Source organism: Podarcis cretensis, assembly GCF_951804945.1.
Source record: "Podarcis cretensis genome assembly, chromosome: 11".
Classification (NCBI taxonomy): Eukaryota; Metazoa; Chordata; class Lepidosauria; order Squamata; family Lacertidae; genus Podarcis; species Podarcis cretensis.
Genome location: NC_137180.1, coordinates 49,010,519 through 49,037,087, shown reverse-complemented (window position 1 = coordinate 49,037,087; position 26,569 = coordinate 49,010,519). Strand labels below are relative to the sequence as shown.

The window sequence follows — 26,569 nt, the reverse complement described above, 5'->3', positions numbered from 1 at the left end:
CTGCTGCCATTGTTCAATGGCAGTACAAAGGCAACTTTTCACTAGAAAAAGGAAAAGCAAACCCCCATCATGTGGCAACACATTTCACCAGAAAAAGGAAAAGAAACAGTCGCCACTAAGGATGGAAAAACCACAAAGAGATGCTGCTCTCAATATTTCACCCACCTACGCAGAGTTGTGGTATTTTGCTCAGCAGCAAAGAGACTAAAAACATACCAACAGCTCCAGAATCAACACAGGAAGCTAGGTAGAACATCCTTTGGTTCAGTATCTGGTATCAGTTCTCTGATCTTTGGGCTGGTAAATCTGAGTGAAACAAGAAAAATGTGTAAGTGATGTTGTTTTTGAGCAAAAAGGTTTTTTAAAAAATCTAAATCCACCCATAAAATTTGGTTACTTCCCAGTTGAAATCCCACAGAAGTCCATGAGGCTAAAATAATATGAACTGGGTTTTCTAGCTTACTGGGGCTTTGAATGGAGTTGTGGTGCTTCTGTTCCCAGATGATATTGACAAAAAAAAAGAATCTGTTTTTATATACTGAAGATGTGGACTTGGGTTTTGCCTCCCATGTTAAGTATCATCTATAGACTTGCAAAGAACCCTTCTGACATAAGTAGCTTTCAAGTCAACTGCTTTCGTTTTCACCATAGAACAGATTGATGCTGGAGACAAACTGTAGTCAGGTTTTCTTTTCAGAGACTTGAAAGTGTTATACCAAGCAGACGCATCTTTTCCTGTGGTGTAAACATTCATTTCTTGGGTCAGAGAAGTCTGAAACACTGCAAAACTTCTAAATGAACATGATACAGGAATGAGTGGGCACACACCATTTGCAAAAATGCCTCCATGATGCCCCCTTCAGCTCCACTGCTGCAGCCAGTGACGAATCACAGTTTCTGGGCCTAGGACAAGCTTGCAACAGGGCCCCAAATCCCCATGTCTGCTTTGAAAAATAGGGTTGATTTGTACCCTTCAGCTTCTTTAGGTCCCTTTGATTAAGCCTATTGCCCAATGCATACCTGATTTGTGTTCATAGCCATAGTTGACAATATAGCATGTATGGACATAGCTTTTCCACAACTACTCTGTAGTCCAGGCAACACAAGGCAAAAGTTGGGTGTGAAGAGGACAGTGGAAGAAGAAACTACAGAATATGGGTATAGTTGAGAGGCATGTTGGGGTAACGCAGGGGGAGATGCTAAAGAAAAAGCTTTCTCCACTTAGAGGAAGGAAAGGAAATCTGAAGCACACATCCCAGATGTTGCTGGACTAGCACTCCCATCATCCCTGACTGCAGGCCATGTCGGCTGGGGCTGATGGGAGATGGATTCCAGATGCTCTACACACTGTTCCTTGCCCTGGGATCTAGAGCTAGTCCTTCTATGTGCTCTGGAAACCAGATGCCTAGCTCATTTACTCACATAAGTTTTACAGGCTCCAGAACGCATCAACAGCATTGGCTTCAATTTCCATGGAGGTTTCAACATCCCTGATGAGTGATGATTGCCCGCCCTTCCTGATGCCACATTTTGGTGGCCACAATCTGCACAGTATACGCATGGTGGAAGGAAAGCACTCTGGGACACAGTTCTTCAGTGAGCATGTCACGTAGAGCGCCATACCGCTCTCCTGCCTCTTGAACTGTGCATTGCAGGGCCAAGCTAGAAGAGAATGCAATTCACACAATTAGCAGTTGTGTGGAGGGCTTTTTGAAAGCAAATTGCAACAGCGGAAGCCCAGATCCAAGTTGGGACTTTGGTGTGGGGGGCAGGGAGGGCCCTAACCCTTCACCTCCTGTTGCAGTCTTGATCTGTATTGAACCTCCTATGCTTGCTACTTGCATTTAGGACTGAGCTATAATTCACTCCAATGGGAACTTTCCCTCCAATCATAATAGCAGGGCAAGAAGGGAGCTAGAGAGACCTTAATTGGGAACACAGCAAGAGATTACAGTTTCCCACTGTCCAACACAAGGATTCAGGATGATTTTTAAAAAGTCATTCATGCAACTGCAAATTGTGTGAATGGTGTCTTGTCAAAGTTTGTACCCCAGAGTTTCCTGTACAAGTGCTTTCTTTTGTGCTTTTCTCTCATACACCACCCCCCAATAACACAGGGGGACCTGGTCTCTTCTTACTATGGTGTGAGCCCCTCCCTCCTGTTGCCAGTCAGCTAGTACAGTCAGCTCTTCTTGCCTCATGCCTAGGAAATGCCAACAAAACTAAGAAACTTGCAAGACATCATTGCAGTCATACATACATACATACATACATACATGTGCACAACCACTACATTCTAAAACTTGTAGTCTGAGAGACAGCAAGAGCACTTTGTGTACATGCTCCATTGGCTCACTGTTCAGAATGTTGCCTGTTCTGCTCTAACATTCTTCAGAACTGCACCAGCAATCATGACGAGATTTAGATGGCTGATAATATAGCGTGCCTAAACATTCTTCAATAACAGCCGCTAAGGCTTAGTTTTCCTCTTATGGTAACCGGCTTGCATCCTGGGTCAGGCATCCTCCCTAGGCCTCTGTGCAAGGAGGTCTGTCTGCAGATTACTGCTGGATGAGTAGTAGATGAAGAAGTGGCCCCATTTCATCTAAAACCAGCCACTGCAACTTTCTTTTTATCCTCCTCAGCTGTTGATTTTTTTCCCTGATTTGCTTCTAGAACCAGAATGACTGACTCACATTTTGAAACATAAGAATGTTTCATTTAATGAGTCACTGAAGTCTTGCTGTTGCTGTATGTGACCTAGCATGGAAATCAATTTTTGCTGCCTTTTTAAGTACAGTTTTCCCCTCCCTGGAATATATCCTGCTGTTACATGTTGGTTTTGATAAATACCTGCACCAGAAAAGGAATGTGCATGTGTATTAACACACATATACACACACACAGTGTCAGGAAACTGCCATCGGAAGAACAGGTGGTGGAAGGGCTCCAGGAGGATAGAAGAGACTCAGCAGCAGAAGAGGGAACCAGTAGGGGGGGAGCAGGAGCTTCAAGGGAGAGGAAGTCGGAGGGGAGGCTCTGGGACACTTCCAGTGAGAACAGTGAGGAGGTATCAAGGCCCCCTTTAGCGACCCCCACCCCTCGCCGGAAGCTGTCACGCAGGGAATCTAGGAGATGCGTTTCCGTCAAGCAGCTTTTATGCTGGAAACGTTTCCGCAAGCGCCCACTGTCGGATTCTACCAGTGACTGACGGAGCCATGTCCAAGGGCTCTGCTCAAGGCAGAGCTTTGCTACGTTAAGCAAACTCCGAGGGACTAACCCTGTTACGCACAAGTAGCTCATTGTCCCATCACACACAGTTATAGATCTGTGCACACAAACATGTTTAAAAAATTAATCATAAAATCAATTATATATCACTGCACTCAAAGGATATATATCTATTCTAGAGTTGAACAGATGAGCCTTGAGAGAGATTGGCATGGTAGTCATTAGCAACAATGATTAAGTGACTGTATGACCTTAGCAACAGCAGTGCCTCCATATCTGCCTAATAAGCCTTAATACTCAATAGCAGTTAAAAGCAAGCTATTGCCTTGAAACTCAGCCTGCAGATTTCCTGGAGGTATCTGGTTACTTTGGGAAACAGGATACTAGACTAAATGGGCCTTTGATTGGATCCTCCTGGACTTTTATATTAAGTTCTTAAATTGTCCAAAGAGGGTCATGAATAATAACCGTTCTTTGGGTTGTATCCAAGTAAATCATTGCACATGCAGAACAACATCTGTAAACACAACAGAACTTCTCCTCCCTTTCATGCACCCTGGCAACACCAGGGGAAATTCTGTTGAAACTTGTAAAAGTTGTTCCATGTTGGATAGAACATTTTATGTCCAGAATGGTGAGAAGTATAGAAATCAAGTCCTATGAGGAAAGATATTAAGATGGAATAAGGAATGGTAGTTGTATTTAAATATCTGAAGAGCTGCCGCATGGTAGACAAGACTTGTTCTTAGTTGCTCCAGAGAACATGACTGGAACCAACAGGTTAGCAGAGAAGCAGATTTGGCTAAACGTTCAGCGAAACGTCATAATTGTAAGAGTTGTTCAGCAGTGGAACAGACTACCTTGGTATTTGGTGGTGGGTTATCCTTTGCTGGAGATATCTGAACAGAGGTTGAAAAGACATTTCTCAGGGATGCTTATAGTTTTTGCCTTTTGCATTGTGGATCCTGCAGTAATCAAGCAGTTTGGGCTAGTTGACCTACACAGTCCCTTTCAACTGTATGGTTCTGTCATTCCAGGTCGGTCTGTGGTTTAAAGGCAGTGAAGATTTACCCGTTCCAGAAAGCCCCACAGAACCTTTTCCATTTAACCGCCAGGAGCACCTTATAAAAGTAAGTGTAAAAAATAATAATCACAGGCTGCAAGCCAAACTGAAGTTAAGCACAGTTAAGACCAGCCATTTCAATGTCCGGGAAATCTCAATTTAAAAAAAGCTCAACAATTTTGCCACCCCCCCCCCCAAAAAAAAGCTGAACTTTGCCACCATCCAAGATCTCAGGCAGAAATGTCCTGGGTCTGTTATCTGGAGATACTATGAATTCAACCTGGGACGTTCTACATGTAAAATGAGTGCTCAATCACTGAACCATTTGCCTTCTCCATTCTGGTCAGGCGGTGGTATTTAACTTATATGTACACCTCTTGCCACCAAAATAATAATAATCTGTTCACTGTAAGAAGCACAACGAAGGTGGCCCTTTTTTTCTGCCGAGCTGTGAGATCCTTCATCAGGATTGGCTTCCTGAGAGCATTGCAAACTTACCTCTGGGAAAATATTTTTCTCAAAAAAATGACGGACTATATTTCACATCTGTGAGGCTTAAATCTGTTTTTAATCAGCTTCTTATCTGAGGGTAATAGTTTGCACTGTCTGGGATGCATATTGGGTTTTGATTCCAAGTTCTTTCCTGAATTGACAACCTACATGTCTGACACACAAAGCCCTGGAGAGGATCAAAGGGCCTTCTATCCTATATTTTCACACTTTGTTTCTCAAAAAATAAAAAAGACTGCCCATTGGTTAGGAAGGGCCATAACTCAGTGGTAGAGCATACGTCTTGCAGTCAGAATGTGCGAGGTAAAACCCCTGCTGTCCCCTGCAGGATCTAGGAAACCTGTCTGAGACCCCAGAGAGCTGGTGCCAGTACAGTACAGACTTCGATCGAATAGTGATGTGGTTCCTTTGTTCTTTGTGTAATTGTATAACACAAAACTGACAGAACTAACACACAAGGTAGCCCAGCCATACAGGCAGAAAGCTAAGCCAGCCATATGGCCAGACATTTTAAGATTTGTTGCAGAATTTCCCCCCTTAATTTTTTATACATTCCTGGTTGCAGTGGCAACCACATTGCCCCACCTGAATGGAAAGTGGACTTCAGTATGAAAACACCCAACGCAAAATTGCTGCAAATCACTACATGCACATTAAAAGGTAAAGGTAAAGGTACCCCTGCCCGTACGGGCCAGTCTTCACAGACTCTGGGGTTGTGCGCCCATCTCACTTAAGAGGCCAGGGGCCAGCGCTGTCCGGAGACACTTCCGGGTCACGTGGCCAGCGTGACATCGCTGCTCTGGCCAGAGCCAGAGCCAGAGCCGCACACGGAAACGCCGTTTACCTTCCCGCTGGTAAGCGGTCCCTATTTATCTACTTGCACCCGGAGGTGCTTTCGAACTGCTAGGTTGGCAGGCGCTGGGACCGAGCAGCGGGAGCGCACCCCGCCGCAGGGATTCGAACCGCCGACCTTTCGATCGGCAAGCCCTAGGCGCTGAGGCTTTAACCCACAGCGCCACCTGCGTCCCACATGCACATTACAACCACACAAAGTGTTCCCAGTGCAGAGATGTTCCTCATTGCTGAAAGACTTGCAAAGTGGTTCGGACATTGCATAGATTATTCTCATACAATATCCTCTATATCAATTAACTGAAGCATGTTTCTTTTACAGTTTTTCTTTTCTTTATTTGCTGATCCTGAAAAAGACCCTCCTCAGCTAAACTACACGGAGATGCTCCTTTATTTTGCATCCGATCCTGATTCTGTCAATGGTGTCTATCGGGCCCTAAGTGTCGCAACAGGGACACATATTCACAGGGAAAAGCAGGAACTCCCTCCTCTTCCCCAACGGGTAAATGTGCTGTTGATCTTGACAATAATTTAGCATTTGCTGGTGACGATTGAATTTCTTATTCCTTAACGCTGGGCTGTTACATTGTTTTCATTTCAGTCTACACTGACTGCACCAAACTGAAATGAGAATGCTAATTCTGCATTTTTCACTTAATCACCCTTTCTGTTCTGTGTTGTTTCCAAACTTACACCTCAGTCTGGAGTTGCCATCTTCTGCTCACTCACTTTCTCTAGAGAATCAAGATGGTGTTATTGCTGATGCCATTGCATCCTGATGATTCCTGTGCAGTCCCGCCCTTTCTCCACTTGTTAGAAAATTGAAATGCAGTTTGTTCAGTCAGCCTGTCCATTGTGGACTGGTAAAGTGCTGTGGAGGCTTTTCAGGGCCGTAAATGCCTTTAATTAAAATCTGCTTGCAAGCTCTGCCACTCTTTGGTCTTTTCCTGCGGCATGTGGCAGTAGCATTGTTGATAAAGAGCCTCTTTAATTACTGCTTTCCTCTGATGTTTTTTATTTTTTTAATACTCTTTCTTGGATAATGAAATTGTACTATTTCAGTAATATAGAAGAAAAGAAGAAAAGGGTGTGGAAGAAGAAACAAATAATGACGTCCTGGTGGCAGAAGTTGACGCCATATTCCTCACTAACAGTTACTAAAGTGCTTTTGATGCCTTTCAGAATCCCACTACATGTGTCTGAAGGCCATGGCATGATGCGGACATCTCTTCTGCTGAGAAATGTCAACTGCTCCACAATGAAGCAGCTACACTACTGGCTAGGGTTGCATTTAGATCTCTTTTAGATGTCACATAACCTCTGTTTTAAAACAGCCACACTGGCTGCCAGTTCACTTCCAGGCCTAATTCAAGGTGTTCACGTTAGTGTTTGAAGCCTTAAACAGTTTAGGCCTCCAATATCTGAAAACTGCCTCCCTCCCTACAGACCTTATTGGGTGCTAAGATTGGCAGAGGGGGGGCCTCTTGGTAGTTCCTCCACCCTCAGAGGGTTGGGGGAGACTTTCCAGGAGATAATATTCCCTGTGGCAGCCCCTAAATTGTAGAACTCTGCAAAGAGGTGCATCCAGCACTTTCATTGTATAGCTTCTGGAAAATGGTGAACACACAAACACACACACACACACACATGGACCAATCTATTTTTTGTGGTTGCAAATTGTTTTAAATTGGTTTTTATATTGTATTTTCATGTTGTAATCGCCCTGGGACCTTAGGGTGAAGGGTGGGTGATTAATAATAATAATAATGAAGAAGAAGAAGAAGAAGAAGAAGAAGAAGAAGAAGAAGAAGAAGAAGAGTTTCCACTATATATAATTAGGAGGAAGGGATGGTTCAGCCTGATATTTCTAATCAGATTAGTATAATAGAGTACATGCCTTTCTTCAGGAACTGGTGAGAATCTCAGTTCTGCAATGCAGGCTAAGCTTTTCTCAATAGACTTCCCAACAAACTTACAAAACTACAGTTCTTGGGATCCTCACCAGTTAAACCATTTTAAAACTAGTATAGATTTCTAGTGATGGTGCCAGTCTTGAATGTCCTCCCTAAAGAAGTGAATTAGACCCTGGCATTACAAATTCACACTTGTCTGAATTTTGCAATGCAGCTCTACAAACACGCAATATTTATGAAAATGCATACCGTATTTTTCACCCTATAGGACACACGTTTTCCCCTCCAAAAATGAAGGGGAAATGTGTGTGCGTCCTATGGGGCGAATGCAGGCTTTCGCTGAAGCCTGGAGAGCGAGAGGGGTCGGTGCGCACCGACCCCTCTCGCTCTCCAGGCTTCGCGCAGCTCTCCGCAAGCCGTGGGAGCCTGCGCTGGGCTACCACGGCTTACGGAGAGTTGCCTGCATGCCGAAGCCTGGGCGCGCTGAGCTCAGCGCGCCCAGGCTTTGTGCAGCTTTCCGCAAGGCGCGGGAGCCCGGCGCTGGGCTCCCGCGGCTTGCGGAGAGTTGCCTGTTCTGGGGGCTGGGGTCGGGGGAAGCTTGGGCTTCCCCCGCCCCAGCCCTGCGCCTGGGGGAAAATAATTTTGTTCCCTTCATTTCCCCCCCAAAAAACTAGGTGCGCCTTATGGGATGGTGCGTCCTATAGGGCGAAAAATACAGTATATCAGGGGGAAATATGTATATTTCGTGAAAAAAATTATATGTTAGTGAAAAAGGCATGCAAAAATTAATTATATCAGGGGAAATTGCTCCCAAAATGTGCACATTAGCCAAAACTCCTTATAAAACCTTGTTAATAGGAGAGATTTGCATAAAATTCTAATGAATTTTTATGAAGGCTATCACGAATTGTAGCAGAAGGTGGCAAACTGAATTTAAGATTAGAAAAATGAGAAACAGAGAGAACTGAAATTGACAGTTCCTTCCTCCCTTAGTGGCCACCAAGCTTAATCATCTGATCATTAGCGAGCTATTCCAATCTGTCATACTTTCCATCCCCAGTATGTTCCTTCATCTGAGCAGCTGATAACAAGTGACGGACAGGATGAGCAGGAAGAGGATGAGGCTGCTGAGGAAGGTGAAGAGGAAGAAGAAGAGAAGGAAAAAGAAGAGGAAGCTGAGTCTTTCACCAACGAAGGAAACATTTCTCTGGATACACTACTCAAAGTGTTTCAGCATGAAACAAACAAAGCTGCCGACAACCACAGATTTAGTGGTTATATGAAACCAGAGGATACTTACGAGGTTGGTTAACTAGCGAAAGGTTCCATTGCTTGTTTAATTAATCTAGTGTCCTACTAGGTGGCGCTGTGGGTTAAAGCCTCAGCGCCTAGGGCTTGCCGATCGAAAGGTCGGCGGTTCGAATCCCTGCAGCGGGGTGCGCTCCCGCTGCTCGGTCCCAGCGCCTGCCAACCTAGCAGTTCGAAAGCACCTCCGGGTGCAAGTAGATAAATAGGGACCGCTTACCAGCGGGAAGGTAAACGGCGTTTCCGTGTGCGGCTCTCGCTCGCCAGATGCAGCTTTGTCACGCTGGCCACGTGACCCGGAAGTGTCTCCGGACAGCGCTGGCCCCTGGCCTCTTAAGTGAGATGGGCGCACAACCCCAGAGTCTGTCAAGACTGGCCCATACGGGCAGGGGTACCTTTACCTTTACCTTTACCTACTCTCGTCCAGAAGCTCATTGCAGTTACCGTGACACTTATTACAGTTTTAAAGATTAAGCAGGATTGCTTAACTTTCGTCAACCAATAGCAGCCCAGTCAAAACGACCTTCTGCTGCTTCTGAAATATGACCAGGCTAGGGCTCTCTTGGGACCTCCAGAGATGGGGAGATCCATAAATATAGGAAAACTACACAAACCAGTGTGTGTGTGTGTGTGTGTGTGTGTGTGTGTGTGTGTGTGTCATGTAAGATTACACAGAGTTCTAAGTATCAGGTTGTCAAACGCTCACCATGGACAGCCAGCTGGAAGCCCCTCAGGCTGATTTGTGAGAAAGGGCGGGGTGTAAATTAAATAAACAAATAGACTTTAGTCTACCAACTTAAATCAAGATTTGGTAAGAGAGTTTCCTCAGTTTTACTTTTAAGGAAAATAGCACAGTTAAATGTGCCCTGAAAAAAGTTGTCTCTCTCCACGGATGTCTCATGCAATGGCCTTTGATCTGAGTGTACAGTATAGCAGCTAGCATTGTGAGACTGGAAGTTACCAGTTCCCTGAACTTGAGCACAGGCAAGCCACAGCCTCAGACTCCCACCTGCAGCATGGGGATAATGCTAAGGACCTAACGGACCTATTGTAAAGAGCACTGGGATAATGCTTGTGAAGCAGTTACCATCCTTATGACCATCCTCATGGCCAAGTGTTAGACATTTGAAGCACTCTCTATAGTTGTTAAATATTTCATGGAGCCTGACTGCCCAACCGTTGCATAGCAAAATAGAGTCACAGCCCCCCAGGCCACTGTCAGTAGAACAGAGCAGTCCCCGTGGCCATAAAGGATGTCCATCTCTGCCTTGCAGAAATGGTTTGCCCAGCATCACAGTGACTTCCTAGGAGGGAGGGTAGTAGGGAGATCAGGGCTGGCAGCTTGCCATCACAGCCAATCTGGTGGTCCTATCAGTGTGCCCAATCTCCCCATTGCCTTGTTCTTCCCCTTGCTGGTAATCTACAGCAATGCTGCTGCCAGGAAGCCAGCGTTGAGGCTCTGTCCCACTAGGTGAGCTGATTCTGATTGTTGCTTTCCAAATGGCTACACATTCCTAATACAGTGTGCCGTTTGTATGTTCCCTTGAAGCATTTCATTAAGGTATACCGGGATCTTGGCTCCGAAGATCTGACGCCCATCCCAGTGGCGCTTCTTTTGCAGCACCCCTTCATTCAAGACTTGATTAACAGCTACCAGCAGTACAAGCTTCACGTAAGTATCTATTTCCCTGTAAGTACACAGGGATCCGGAATGTCTCGTCTTTTTTTGCATTCAGGAAATACAAAGTGCTGTGAAGTGAAAACAGACCTCTTCATTTACAGAGTCTCTATATACAACTGTAACAACCGTTTTGCTTGGAACAGGGAAGAGAGGGCATTTACTGGGGCTATGCTGAATGTTCTGCAACAGGCAACTCAAAATTGGCACATGGTTTGGTGGCCCATTTGTTCCCTTGGTTGTTGTTTCTCAGTGCCATCGGCCCTCCTCCGCTTCCTCATTTGCCCTTACTGACCTTCTGCGTAGCTGACGGTCGTAATCAGCACTTGTACCATTCTTGATACCATCTTATCAGATAATAGCGTTGTGCCATCATTGACAACATTCATATGAGTTATCGCTGCTCAGTTAAATTAAATGGCAACGAGGGCAAATGTGGCATTTAAAAACCACAAATATTTTTGCAGAGGGTGTCCAGAATTTCCCAAAACAGGAGAAAAGGTCTCGGTCAGGGAAGGGGAGGCCAGAATCTTCTCATTTGGAGTCATTACTACTTGATGGTCATTGGATGTATTCTGGAAACACACATACAAAGAAACATGTCCTTTTCCCACACACTTTCTCATCAAAGATGGAGATGCATATTCACCCACTGGACATTCATCTCTACTTTCATGAGGACTGGAGATCAATATATGTATCTCCCTCCCCCATAACATAACATTTCATCCCTTGCTGCTTCTAGAAGATATTTAAAATAGCCTTGAAGAGGACAGCTGCTAGGGAACCCTACATCATCTCCAAATTTTGCATGCATGATATATGGAACAGGAAGCTATGAACCAACCTCCACCTTCCTCACTCTGTATCTCCTTATACTTACTGCTGATAAATGGTGTCAATTTAACAAGTTATTTCTTTATATTGTTTTGGTGTCCTTGAGCTTGGGAGGGATCAAGGGTTTTCTTTAAGTTGAGGAAGCCCACTATGACAAAGTGTTGAGAACACTTCATCCTAGATAGCCCCAAAGCCTGCAACTAGTCCTGCATGCTGGCAGTCAGGTTCAAGGTTGAATGTCTTTACATCAGGTTCCAAGGTGATAGGGATTCTGCACCCGCCTCTCCCAAGACTCATCGAATAAACAGCAATGCAAAAACAAAACAAAACAGAGGTTTCTTTTCAAGAAGAATAAAAGTGCACGAAAACAAGCCCCATAGAGCTGTGTTATTCTGAGATCACTTGTGAGATAAAAGGAGCAGAAGCTAACGGGTGTGGTTTATAAAGCGGCAACATCTCCACTTGTGAAGCTGATATGGAACCAGAGGAGAAAGCAGCGACATGTTGCTGAGTAATGGCACATGTTGCTCCTTTGTGGATGAAGTGCTTGCTTCTAAGCAAGACTTCGCAGCTTGTGACCCAGCCTAGAAGCGATGTAGTTGAGGCCTTGCTGGCTGGCCTGGGGCTTGGCAGATCCCAGGCTTTTGAAGTCCCGGGCTGGCACCACAACTATTTATTACCCCATATTGAATATTGCTATCTATGTGCATGGCACTTTGCAGAGGGCAAGCATGACTTGCTTCCACCCCAAAGGGCTTATCGTCCAAGGTAGATGCAGGGAAACAGCAGAGGAAGGTGGGAAATGGAGTCTTAGGTGGGCAGAGGAAGAGCAGGGGCAGAGGAAGGGGGCGGTGGGAGCAGTCTGACCCAGGTGTCATCACTGAAGGGGGTGACATTCAGTACACTGCCTGCCCATGACTCCCAAGCCTACCCCGAGCCGTCGGGGAAGGGGCGGAGCTGCGCTGCGTTGCCGGCGGCCTTCCTCCCTTCCCCCTTTGTTTTGACAGCTCGGGGAAGGCTTGGGAGCTGCGGGCAGGCAGCAAGCCATTGCCACCTGCTCCCGGGCTGTTTCCTGGGGTGGGGGCCTCTCCCGAGCTGTCAAAAGGAAGAGGGAAGGGAGAAAGGCCGCCGGCAAGGTGGCACAGCTCCCTCCCTCCTCGCCCAGGAAGCAGTCCGCCATGGGCACCTCACTCCACCCCCCATGGGCAGCTCGCCCTGCCCCCATAGGCAGCGCACCCCTGGGATGCTCGCCTCACCCCCGTGGCCCTGCCCCTGGGTGCACAGCATCCCAGAGAAACTAGCACCGACTGAGGAAAAGTAAACTAGGAGGTGCATCAAGCCCCATGTTGGGCTACTTTTTGCTTTGGTGTGTCACAGTCTGTGCAGGCTTTTAAGTATAGAGACAAAGGATTCTAAACTAGTTAACCATGCAGTTTATAATTATTAGTGGTAGTAATGCTGGTGGTGATGATAATTTTTTTGTATCCCACCCATCTGAGTGGGTTAATCCAGCCACTCTGGGCAGCTTCCAACAGAATATACAATATACAAATATTGTATACAATTTTCCTGTACATGCAAATTCTTAGATTGTCCATATTACACAATTGCTTCATTGGATACAACTCATTCTTTTTATCATTCGTCATTATTGCACACCAGATGCAATTCAAGACAGCTGGTCACTTGTAGTTCAACTTTTAATACTTTTTTCTCTCTCCATTGCGTTGGTCAGTACAACAGACCTTCCTTGTTATATATCTGTGTTCCAGATCATTTTGCAATAATGGCACAAACCTCTTTGGTTTCTAAGGAATCAAGTGTATCCTGTATAGTACAGTCAAATAATTGTATTTAAGCAAGTTTAATTGTTTGAGATTTCACAGCAGGGCAAGTCTGGTTTTTCACTAATGTGGCTATTTATTGGGGTTTGGAAGATAAGCTAATGAAATGTTGATTGTATGTATCTGTCTCTTGAACTGATAATGATTTACAGCCCTCCATTGGCTAACATTTTCCTTTTGTGTTATTAGTACCATTTGCTTCATTTACTAGTAACTACAGTGCTATGAATGCAGAGTTTTTGCATGGGATCTAAGCAGCATGAAACGCTTCTATAGCTGGAGTGAAACGCTTCTATAGATGGAGTGCGGCATTTCTGCTGCAATCACTGGGTATATCTATGGGCTCATCCAGACTTGCCCTTGCCCCTCCACTTTACCCCTGGGAAACTCCATCTTTACTGCAGAACCAGAGCAAACATCAATTGGGATTTCTCCGGATTGACACCTGAGACGATTTATTGCCTAAAGAGTGGGTATTCCCGAGGAAAGCAGTGGGACAAGTTCAAAACCACTCAGAATCTTGCCTAGAAAGTGTAAAACAAATGGAAAACCACTTGGACCCATACTTTCTAGGCATGGGACAAGTGGAAGTGTGGGTGAACCCTGTATTACAACAACAACAACAACAACAATATCAATGTTAATAATAATAATAATAATAATAATAATAATAATAATAACCCTTCCATCTGGATGGGTTTCCCCAGCCACTTTGGGTGGCTCCCAACAGAATATTAAAAAACACAATAAAACATCACACATTAAAAAAAACACCCGATACAGGGCTCCCTTCAGATGCCTTCTAAAAGTCAGGTAGTTGTTTACCTCTTTGACATATGATGGGAGGACATTCCACAGTGTGGGTGCCACTACTGAGAAGACCCCCTGCCTGGTTCCCTGTAACTTCACTTCTCTTTCTGTTTCTCCAACACTCTCCCCCCCCCCATTTTTTAAAAATGGAAATGGTTTGGTACCCCCTGGTACAACCCACTTCTAAATCAAGTCACAACCCACAAGTATAAGCAAAATAGGGTTGCATCCAAATTTGGTCCTACTCAGAGTAGATCTGTTGAAATTAAGGAACTTAAACTAGTTGTGGACATTAATTTGAATGGGTCCACTCTGAGCAGGACTAACTTTGAATACAATAGATAGTTCTATTTCAGCCCTTGGTTAATGGCATCACTCTTCTTTTAATGATACTGCTTTCATCTTGATACGGAGATACAACTCAGGGAAGCGTGTCCTCTTACTGCTGAACGTTGAGGCACTCCTGATAAGCCCTCCAAGTATCCCCTCCCCAGGGTTCCCTGGAGCTGAGTGGGGAGAAACAACAGGTCTCGTGGAAATTTCTTAATCCCTTCCTTCTGGGAGCTGTGAGTCACTCTGAAGGTTGTTGCAATTCCTCGTTCTTAAGGGGCAGTTCCTTGAAGTGGCATTTTTCTTTGAAATCAGTTCCTCTCAGTTCTGAGTCACAACAGAGAGAGAGAGAGAGAGAGAGAGAGAGAGAGAGAGAGAGAGAGCATTCACTGTTCTGTTCTTTCTGTGTGTCAGAAGTAGAATTTCTTGTGCAGGTACTGATTAATAGATATTGGTGTGCAAAATCGCCTGGGCGATAAGCTTGCCCAGGGCACACATCTGATGAAGGGTTAGTAAGAAATCAGTTGTACTCTTTTGTATCATTTCTAGCAAATTTCTATGGTGCTGCATGACAAACACACGCACACAGTTCACATGCCCAGTTCTTTCTGTTCCACTCACTCAGTGTACAATAGACTCCGGAGCTTTCGATTTGTCACCCAGATACATCCACGCCCCTCTTCCTCTGCTCTTTTCCTTTGCTCTTGCATCCACAAAGCCATCCTCTCTTTTCAGGGCTTGCCCAACAAATTTTGCTCCCTGAGATAAAGCAGCAAGTGGTTCTTCTCCCTTGCCAGCAACTCAAGGTGCATAGTACTAGGGACAGATGGGCAGCCTCCAGTTTATACCTAGACCTTGCCTTTGGTGTGTCCCCTCCAACGAGTTATGGAGAACGGCAACATGTGAACGGGCCTTTTCAGTGGTGGCTCCTCCATTGTGGGATCCTCTCCCTAGAAAAGTCTTCCTGGCACCATCATTATCAACTTCCAGGCACCAGGCTGAGACGTTCCTGTTTACCCAGGACATTTTCCCCCCCCCTCCACTGCACTGGGATCATATTCTATGATGACCCTGCCTGTTTGGTGTTCATCATGCAGGGTAGGGTAGCATTTATCCTTGTTTATAATATTGTGGGATGAGCACTTACAGTCAGTAATGTTGTTTTATGCCTTTGGGTGTTTGTTTTCCATTCTTGTGGGTGTATGCTTTTCTTTTCTTTTTACAATTGTAAGTTGCTTCAAGACTTTTCTTTAATTTTGCACATAGTTTAGAAAACAAAACACAATAGGGAGAACTATTGAATCACATATTGATGGATAGTAGATATAAAAAATATAAGTGACTAGTATATCTTATACTTCACAAACAAACACAGGAAACGAGCTAAAAAGAAGGGGAAAGGTGGGGTGTGCATCAATATAACTCTGCAAAAATCATATCATTTTTACATATTCCAGATATCTGCCTAGGCTGCTGTCAAGGAGTGTGGCAGCCATGCTGTATTCATAACTTCAAAAATATCTTGCCAAACTGCCCAAAAGGCTTCTGGCTTAGTCCTACCAGACAAGTCTTACATGCCATGTAAGCATTTCCTGTATAGCTATATTCCCAGTGTTGGTTCTTCCACTTCTGAACCATGGTAGTTCATTCCAAAGGCACTAATAAAAATAATAATAGTGGCTTCAGTTTTATTTCCTCATTTCTGCTGTCAAACATTGATAATAGCATCAGCTGGGGTGTAGGTTGAACAGATTCTCTAAGACTATTCCTTTAGATTTTTTTATAGTAAGAGAATAATAATAATAATAATAATAATAATAATAATAATAAATAATAATACCCAGGCAGAGGCAGTGCTGTAGCCCTCTTAGAGCAGTTGTTCCCCTTTCCGTTCCCAAGATCTAAGCCTACATCCCTTCCCTCCCCATTCCATGAACATGGCTCCTGACACACAAGCCAGCCTGCTGCATCCTTTGCCTCTTTCTACTCAGCCTCCCCCTTGAATTTTCAAACCCACACCAACGTTTTTGGCAGGCCAGGCCTCCCAGCGCCCAGCAATGGAGCTTGACCTCGTGCTCCAGGCCAGGTTCCTTCTCCACTTTCCATCCCGCCGCCTTTGTGGCCACCCCCTTCTGCGATTCATGTGCATTGCGTGGACAGGCAGAGTCCCCAGATTCCGCGCGGCCCCCCCCCCCCGTCATGTGGAATAACGACTCAAGACAACGTGCTATGGGATTAAATTGGCCACAACTTTATTAAATTTCAAATGTGGGTAGACCTTGGCTCAGGCATTGGGCGTTCTCCCTCCCCAGTCCCCAGCCGGGAACCTAGGGAGCATCAGGGTTATCCAGTGTGTGTGTGTGGGGGGGGAATGGGCCAGCTCTGGAGAACATATGTTCAAGCAGAGATAGCCGCCCCTGTTACGCCGCCGCCGCAGGGGAGAGCAATGACGACCTTTCGGCGTACGGTCAAACCCTCCCTTCAGAAGCCCCTTTAACGGGGAACCCTGGTATCGGTGCCACAAAGAGGAAGATGGACTAAAGGATACCTGATTAATAGGCCTGATACCGCCAAAGTTGTGACGTTTTGCTACGGGAAAGTCAAAACCTGCCAATGCAGGGAAATTCCTTTCCGGCCCTTTGACAGCGACCTTAACGTAGCAGCGCCCGCATACCTGTGAAGAAAAGTTAACCTGCAAAACCTATGAAGAAAAGTTAACCTGCAAAAGAAGACATTAACTGAGGGTGGGTAGGGTGGGAGAAGTCTGGAGCGAAGTGAGGATTCCCAGGTAAGATCCTCCCTCTATTGTGTGGGCAGGTAATCCCTCCCCTACCTGGCCTGGTCTCCTTGGCAACGCTTCCCCCAGGTGGCATTGGACAACTGACTGAGGTAGGCGGAGACCTCCAGGTATCCCACCTGAGGGAAGGCAAAGCCAAGCCTATGCTGTTGGAGCTGCTCCAGATCCAGGGGCTGTGCGCGTCCACGCAAAGGGCGCCCCCTGTTTTAGGCGGGGAGCGGTCATTGTTATTTTATCGGCCTGTGCAATTCTCCACTGGAGCCCACCCTGTGCTCATCATGTGCACCCAGAGAAAGTGGTTGGATCCAGCAACTACCACCCCCAGGAGGAGTTTTGGTTGGTTGGTTTTTTTTCCTTTTGTTTACCTGTTTGTTTTTTTACAGACAATTTACGGGCCAACTGGAATGCCCACATGGCCCAAGCTCAATCTGGCAAGGTGGAGCAGATGGAGCACACTGATGGCTGTGCTCAAGGGGGGCAAATAATAGGATTTACCCTCACAAGTAACAGCTTCTAAAATATGAACTAACAAAGGTAGAGTTATTGGCTGGTTTGTTGCACACAACAGCCTGTTTCTGTTTTGTTTTGTTTCGACATCGTGAACGTACAAAATTGTGACATCGTGAAATTAATATTATTGGTGGAGGAAATGTGTGTTGGTTTGGAATTCAGGTAATATAGAAGCTAGATAAAATAGAATCTTATAACTCTGATTCATAACTACTTTTCTAGTTGTAAGCCTTTACATAGTATTTGGAGTAAGGTGATTTGTGTCCTTGGGGTACTACGGTATGTGTGTATAATTCTGTACCAATAACCATTCTGTATTACCCAAATCGTTTTTGGTAATAGAGAATGTTGATAACTTCTAATTTTGTAAAAGGGGTGCAGCCATGTTACTTTAATAATTTATATGTTGCTAGCATTATTTGAAAAGTTTTCAAATACCTCTTAGGTGTATTCCAGGGATCCTTACTCCAATACTAAGTTTCCTACCATAGAGGAAACTTTTTTGCTAGTTTTCCATTAGTTAAGTATTAGCCTGAGTGTTAAGTATTAGTTAAGTATTAGTCTGTGTGTTAAGTATTAGTTAAGTATTAGACTGAGTGTTAAGTATTAGTTAAGTATTATCTATTCTTTATGTAGATCAGCATGTCTATTTTTGATTGCTGAATAAGAGGACCTACTTCAGTAACCTTCAGCAGTCAGCTGGCTGTATAGCGACTTCCTTCTAACTTATCTTTTCTTATTCCTGTAGGATTTTAAATTGATGCTGCAGACAGCGGAACAAGCACATCCAAGTGATGGAGATACCGCTGTCATCCCAAGTTAAAATATTATGGGGTGGGGAGGCTCTCTAATACAACAAAAGCATTTCCAAATGCTTTCCTGAATTTTGGGGGTTGATCCTTGCTCTGTTGTGGAATTCTTTACTTCAATTAGCATAGTAATGTTTTGTATTCACTCTATTTTAAATAAAAGTCTATTTCAGCAATACAATGCTAACGTGATCTTAAACGCTCGTGGCCAGAGCCATTTCACATGTTATGCAATGATAAAAAACCCAGGTGATCCCGGCTTTGTCAGGATATAAATAAAAAAAAATATTATTATTATTATTATTATTATTATTATTATTATTATTAGTGGGGAGCTGCAAGGAAGCCTGGCTTCCTAATGAGTCATTAGTATTTGTAAGAGTAATAGTTACTGCTTTATATACCACTGGGTTGCTTGCCATTAAAAGCGTAAGAACAATTTTAAATATATAGCCACCCAATGAAACCATTTCATCAAAACGTTAAAATAAACATTCACATTTATCAAAAAGTACAATAAACATGCCAGCTAAAACAGTATAACATTTAAAACGTTGCCCAAAAAAGCAATTAAAACAGGAGGCTCAAGCCCGGAGATCAAGGGAATGCTTGTCTGCCAATACCAATTTGGTAGCGTTTCACAACACCGATGCCACTAGTGAAAAAGCCCACCTCTGTCATACCAGTTGGCATCTGTCTGTCTCAGGAGATAATGGAGGAGGGTGCCTTTGTAGGTGAGGTCAAGCTGTTGGACAGTTGCAGCACCTGTTGTGGTTGTAGAGTGCAGGAGAGACATGATTTGTTGCAGCTGGGGCAGATGAAGGCATCCAGTTGTGTTGCTGCAGATGCGCCATGGCGTTTCTTCTCTCTGCGGTCCTCCCAGCAGTCATTCCTCCTCTGGTCATTGCTATAGATGCACAACCTGACTTACTTTCTTACTGTGATCATCTGCAAGGGATTCCCAGACGGCGGGGTTAATGTTGCCAGTCCACATGCCATGTTTGCAAACATCTTTGTAACACAGAGTTGGTCTGCCAGCAGGCCTGGTGCCTGAAGCCGTGTCTTTCTGCTACAGTCAAAATGAAGAAGAGGGGGGAGGTATTCACTTAGGACCACCCAGTATTCTAAAATACCATAACCTTTAGTTTTTATCCAAAAGGTGGCAGAAAAACCACAAAAGTGGTTTCTCGGAGTTGGGCCCCACTTGTGGAGAGTGGAAGGGTGAAACCAAACTGCTTGCACTGGTTGTTGGGTCAGCCACACTTTGCGCATAACAGATGGATATTAAAACTCGCATCATCCACGTCTGTGTTCTGTGTTTTTGAGCCCAGCTTGTCCCCTGAACCCAGCTTTCCTCCATCTTCAGTGTTTAAATGAGAAAAGTATCTGTTTTTGCAATGATTTAGTAATCGTCTTGCTGATTTGGCCCTGCCCTGTGATTCTCTTTTTGTTTCAAAGGTGAAGATCAAATTCAGAAGGTTATATTTATCCTCATGGGTTTGTTTTTTAATGCAATTTTCTTTGTATGTCCAACAGCTTTTTATTTTACTGTGGGTACTAATGGGAGAACTCTCACCCAAGCTCAGATCGGATTGGTTCAGACTAAATGAATCCATTCAGTGTCCATTCAGATGATAGATGGACACTACTGGATTTCACCCCATGGTTTGTCATTTATGGCTTTAAATTGGGGCAGAAACCACATTGTTCTCCATTCTGCTTCATTCAGCTGTACCCCTAAGCCAAGACTCCCAGACCATCTTCAGAACTTCACCACACTCATATTTGCTTTAAACCATCAAATTAGAAATGCTGGAAGTGACACCTCTCATTGCCTTCAAATTGTGCAGGGTTTCTAAAAAAAAAAAAAAATAAGTAAGTTATTGCACTCACACCCTCCTCATGGGCTTCCTGTAGGCTTCTGGTTGAACACTGTGAAACCCAAATCCTGAACTAAAAAGGCCATTGATCCAGAAGGCTCCTGTTCAAATGTGACCCCAATTTCCTCAAGAGGACCACAGCAAAAAACCTGGCCTGGGCTCCCTCATTTTTCCTTCCACACACACTTCCAGAACTAGAAGACCTGGTGTTTTATTAAATTTTGCTCTAATTCAGGCTTGCACCAGAACTTCAACCTTCTTATAAATGCTACTAGATTCCTTGCTCTAGCTTGAAAGCGGGACAGGTACAGACTGGCCTACTTTGATCTAAGGGTGTAACAAGTCTCAGCCATAAGATGACCTAATTCAGATCTGAAATGGTAGATAAATGTTGTCCTCATTCTGAATGTGGCTGCGATGTGGCAGTTCGTAGCCATACAGTGACCTAATTTTCATCAGATATAACTAGAAATTGTTGTCCTCTGACTCTGGCTGTGCATGAAACAAGTTTCCTGCTCTTCCCGCTTCCTTGCTTTCTTCTGCCATCACCAGTCCTCTCATTTTTAACACTGGCAATAATCCATTTTTATAAAGCAATGTATAGTTTTTATTTTATTTTAAATTATATTTATATCCTGTAATTCCTCTCAGGAGCTCAAGTTGCTGTACAGTGGTACCTTGGGTTACAGATGCTTCAGGTTACATACGCTTCAGGCTAACCCAGAAATAGTACCTCGGGTTAAGAACTTTGCTTCAGGATGAGAACAGAAATCGTGCTCCAGCGGCGAGGCAGCAGCGGGAGGCCCCATTACCTAAAGTGGTACCTCAGGTTAAGAACAATTTCAGGTTAAGAACGGACCTCCAGAATGAATTAAGTTCTTAACCCGAGGTACCACTGTATATGGTCCCCCCCCCCACACACACACATTTTATCCTCACAACAACCCTGTGATCTTCCTGGTTCTGGTCCTGACACTCTACTAGGGATGGGTGAATTTCAATTTCTCTCTGTTTCTCATTTCCCCCCATCTTAAATTCACGTGAAGGAACCTTTCTGACATGATGGGCCAGATCTTTATCACACACCCATGCCAACTTGGACAGGTTTGTGGGACATCCACCTGTCAACCACCTGGCATCATGCTGACATCAGGTGACCAAAAGCTGGGTGTTCCCAGCCACCTGTCAAAGTTGACCAGCAGGGGTCGGGCAAAGGGTCTTCAGACCAATGCAGCCACCAGGATTGCACTCTCAGCTGACCAAGTGGAAGGCCCAATCCTGCTAGCAACAGAGGCCAGCATCACCAGTGCATTCTGAAGCAGACTCCTGCAGCCAGCTGGACTGAGCTCTACCCTTGATGTCACTCTCAGGAGCTGGAGTCATGTGTAGGGTCAGCAATAAAACAATAAAGCAGCTGATGTCAATGAAGTCAACTCTTTATTCAAAGAAACAAAACAAATCACAGCAACTCTTCTCAGTAGGTCTGGCTCCAATGACGCAAGGCTGAAGGTCTCCACCTTCCCATTGCTCTCTAAAGCTCCTTCCCCAGTTCCTTCCCCAGCAGCCCAAGGCTCCATCACCTTGTCTCTCTTTGCTCCACATTCTTCATTTCTCTGCATGCTCTGGAAGACGATGGGGGAGAGGAGCTGATCGCAGCAGGAGCGGGGAGAAGATGCCTTTCCTTGACTATGCAGCCCTCCTTTCCTGCCTGCTAAACTTGATGGCAGGTTTACAGGCCAGAAGCACACCTTGTATATACTTCTGATTCCACTGAATAATCTTTCCCTGCAAAGGTGTGTCTGGCATCATCACTGTATAGCTTATGCTCTGTGCTGAAGTTGCACACAACAGGCCTTTGACACCTGAGATTCATCTCTTTCAGGGCCCACCCTAATCTGATAGCAAATTGTTTTAATTGATTTTAATATTGAATTTTTGCATTGTCGTAACACGCCCTGGGACCTTATGACAAAGGGCAGGTAAGAAATCCAACTGATGAATAATAAAACAAAAAACAATGATATATGCTATTTTCCCATTGAAAAGTGCCTTCCCGCCGTGGATTTTACCTGTGTATCTTTTCCCCAGGAAGAATGACATGCAGTTGGGAAATGGCGCAAGCAGAAAGTCCCTCTTCCTGTCTTCCACAGTGACTTCATTGTTGTTGTTTGGGGGGTGGCAGGTTAAATCTAAAAAAGAGAATCAGAAAACTACATGGAGCATAGTGTAGCTTTGTAGCACTGTCCTCAGATAAGTGAATCAAAGTTCTGAAAAAGTTTCATTCTCAAACTTCAGGGCATCTGAAACAAAGTACAGCTTGTTTTTCTCTGTCACCCATAACATCTATCTAATTTTAATATCTGCCAGCCCAGCTTTAAGACTGCTTATAGGTGTGTGTGTGTGTGTGTGTGTGTGTGTGTGTGTGTGTCTTTATGTGTGCGAGTGCACGCACAGAATGTGACACACTTGTCTGTGGTTGATACTTTTGTTTACAATTGCCTTACCAAAAGAACCACTGGCGCTTATTAGCAACATTATACAGACGAGTGCAGGGTAAAAGCGAGTGACTGTGGCTTATATGTTTCTCATGTAGAGCAGAATTCGTTCCTCAGCATGCATTTCATCGGCTAAGGGGGCAGGGAGGCAGAGAGCACCAGTTTTCTTAGAGGCATTTCAGGTAACTAGGAGTCTTCAGAATTATTTTAAGTCAATGTGCAGAAGTCAGCACACCTCACCTCACCAGCTATGTTCATTTCTTCTCCCTGCCCATTGTTTCTCTCTGTTTTCATCCACCATCACCCTAAGACTCCTCCCCCAACTCCCCTCCCCCATGTCTTCAGGATCTCTCCTTTCCTATCTCACTCTTCAGCTTTCTACCCAGTCTATGGGCTTTGCTTTCATATTTCGCTTTTGCATGTGAATAAATCATCGGGACACGGGTGGCGCTGTGGGTTAAACCCCAGAGCCTAGGGCTTGCTGATCAGAAGGTTGGCAGTTCAAATCCCCGCAATGGGGTGAGTTCCCGTTGCTCGGTCCCTGCTCCTACCAACCTAGCAGTTCGAAAGCACATCAGAGTGCAAGTAGATAAATAGGTACCACTCCGGCGGGAAGGTAAACGGCGTTTCCATGCGCTGCTCTGGTTCGCCAGAAGCGGCTTAGTCATGCTGGCCACATGACCCGGAAGCTGTACGCCGGCTTTCTTGGCCAATAAAGCGAGATGAGCGCCATAATCCCAGAGTCGGTCACGACTGGACCGGGGTCTCTTTACCTTTAAATCATCAGGAAAGATGAAGAGGGTGGTGTGTGCGACATTATTAAGCATGTGGGGTAATTTCAGCAGAACTGCATGCAAGAGACAAAAGCGCCATGTTAAGGCAGTTATCCTTAGCAAGAGGTATTCTCTGCCAGTTTTAAATCACAGATCCAGACATGTTTGCACCAAAGACAAAGGCAACAAGCTTCTACCATATTGGTTTCCCTATGCTTGGAAAACCCCTTCCCTGGGCACCAGTATTAACTGCAAAACAGGAAGAAATGTCTGTGAAGTGATGCCCATCTAGATTTATTTCCATACTGAGAGCACCATACATTTGGGAGGGGGGAGACTGACAGCAGCTAACCCCAAACCCACCAATTCTTGACGCAGTAAATGGAGAACCAAAACTACCTAATAGGAGCTGACATAGGAGATGCTTCCACGTACGAGAATTTCCTTGGGAAAGTCCTCTGTCTCTGCGGTGGCACCCAGACTCCTTATACTCATAGTGTTATGGTTCCTTTCTCATCTTTAGGCTGCTCGTTGTCTCCTTTCTGGGAGTCAGCGATTCACTTTATAGTTACATGTGATTAAGTGGCCACACTTCTCTTGAACTGCAGCACTTCAAGTTAATGCACAGGTGGAAAGTTGTATCTTTGAACACTCGTCTGCAGCAGAAAGTGGTGGTAGGAAAGCTTTCCCTGGACAAAAAAAAAAATCCCATTCCTCCCCCCAAACTTGATGACAGCTTTCTATAGCTTTTATAGCTTTCTATGTGTGGTGTGAGGACGCGGGTGGCACTGTGGATTAAACCACAGAGCCTAGGGCTTGCTGATCAGAAGGTCAGCAGCTTGAATCCCCGCGACGGGGTGAGCTCCCGTTGCTCGGTCCCTGCTCCTGCCAACCTAGCAGTTCGAAAGCACGTCAAAGTGCAAGTAGATAAATGGGTACCGCTCCAGCGTGAAGGTAAACGGCGTTTCCATGCGCTGCTCTGGTTCACCAGAAGTGGCTTAGTCATGCTGGCCACATGACCCGGAAGCTGTACGCTGGCTCTCTTGGCCAATAAAGTGAGATGAGCGCCTCAACCCCAGAGTCAGCCTCGACTGGACCTAATGGTCAGGGGTCCCTTTACCCTTTACCTTTATGTGTGATGTATCAGTTAGAGTTTCACACCAGGACCTGGGATACCAGAGTTCAAATCCCCACCCCGCAGCCATGAAGCTCACTGGGCGCCCTTGGGTTGGTTACTGGCCACTATAGACTGTTTTGGAAACTTGCTTGTTCACTTTGCATTTGGATATCTCATAATTTTTGCACAGTGGTTCCTGAGATCGAGGGATGGCTTTTTGTCTATATTTGGATACAATTCAATGCCATTTTGAATCAAAATGGCAACAATGCCCATTTACACCACAAAGAACTCATAACCCACCTACTTTCAGCAGCCAGAAACACCATAACCAGACACTGGAGAGACCTGTCAGGAGTAAGCATGGACCAATGGTACCAAACAGTATGGGAAACAGCCCTACTAGAAAAATTAACTAATAAACTGAAACTGACACGGGGACAAACAGAAGAAGACACCTTCACCCCGGTATGGCTCCCCTTTATCACATACACAGCCCAACAGGACAATGACAATAATCCACCAACAGCATACAAATCAATATGGCTAACCTGATCCAAAACACCCACCCACCTCACTCACACACGAAAACAAAGATCACCACAGCCAATCACAAACAAACAATCACATCCTAGGCCAACCCCAACCTCTCTCACCACCAAAGGAACACAAGTGAACAACACAAGCACGCTGACACCAAACTACATACATTAAGCATAATAGAAACACCGCTACCCGACCCCACCCCCATCCATCTCCGCTCCCTCCACCCCCCTTTCTTTTTTTTTCTTTTTCTTTTTTCTTCTCCCCCTAATGCCTCAACAAATGAAATGGATTTGTAAAAATGTTACATGGGGGGGGGGGAATACGAGGCATTACACTTACACTGTAAAACAAGAAAACCCTTAATAAAAATAAAATAAAATAAAATAAATGGTGGACAGAACCTTTCAAAACTACATTGATTGTAAACACTGCACTGAGGTTTTAGTTTTCCGGTATCTGTGTCTGCACAGATGCGATTCCCAGCGTCTGTGCATGCGTAAACACAATTTCTGGCGTCTGCACATGCGCAGACACAATTTCCAGCACCACACAAGCGAGTCCCTGCACCGCACTGCACTGGTTTAGCGCACCGTGTGGGGACTCACTGAGTAGGCGGCTCAGTTCGGAGGCAGCTCATGGGCCAGTTAAATGACTCCCATGGGCTGCTTGTGGCCCATGGGCCTTAGGTTGCTGACCCCTGGTTTATTGTATAGTTTGCATTCTGTTCTTAAGGGGCCGTCTCCAGAAAGTGGTGTTGGGCGGTGAGTGTTTGGATCCCTGGTCTCTCACTTGTAGGGTGCCTCAGGGTTCTGCCCTCTTTCCCATGCTTTTTAATATCTATATGAAGCCGCTGGGAGAGATCATCAGGGGGTTTGGGCTGGGTGTTCATCAGTATGCAGATGATGTCCAGCTCTACCTTTCTTTTAAATCAGAACCAGTGAAGACGGTGAAGGTCCTGTGTGAGTGCCTGGAGGCGGTTGGAGGATGGATGGCTGCTAACAGTTTGAGGTTAAATCTTGACAAGACAGAAGTACTGTTTTGGGGGGACAGGGAGCGGGTGGGTGTGGAGGACTTCCTGGTCTTGAATGGGGTAACTCTGCCCCTGAAGTACCAGGTGTGCAGCCTGGGAGTCATTTTGGACTCACAGCTGTCCATGGAGGCACAGGTTAATTCTGTGTCCAGGGCAGCTGTCTACCAGCTCCACCTGGTACGCAGGCTGAGACCCTACCTGCCCGCGGACTGTCTTGCCCAAGTGGTGCATGCTCTAGT

General features: G+C 45.2%; 1 protein-coding gene across 2 annotated transcripts in view; it reads left to right on the top strand.

Annotated features, from left to right (window-relative positions):
- The window catches only part of SPEF2 (sperm flagellar 2), a 94,724-nt gene extending 76,054 nt beyond the window's left edge, over positions 1–18,670 (top strand). Inside the window, exons 33-38 of one of the 2 annotated variants that reach the window (XM_079994657.1) lie at positions 4,269–4,361; positions 5,979–6,158; positions 8,630–8,872; positions 10,424–10,546; positions 17,554–17,704; positions 18,429–18,670. In XM_079994657.1, the coding sequence (XP_079850783.1) occupies positions 4,269–4,361; positions 5,979–6,158; positions 8,630–8,872; positions 10,424–10,546; positions 17,554–17,655 (741 nt within the window). In that variant the 3' untranslated portion in view covers positions 17,656–17,704; positions 18,429–18,670. The remainder of the gene's footprint in view (positions 1–4,268; positions 4,362–5,978; positions 6,159–8,629; positions 8,873–10,423; positions 10,547–17,553; positions 17,705–18,428) is intronic. The other variant, XM_079994658.1, reaches the window with a different exon arrangement.
- The last annotated feature ends 7,899 nt before the right edge of the window (positions 18,671–26,569 follow it).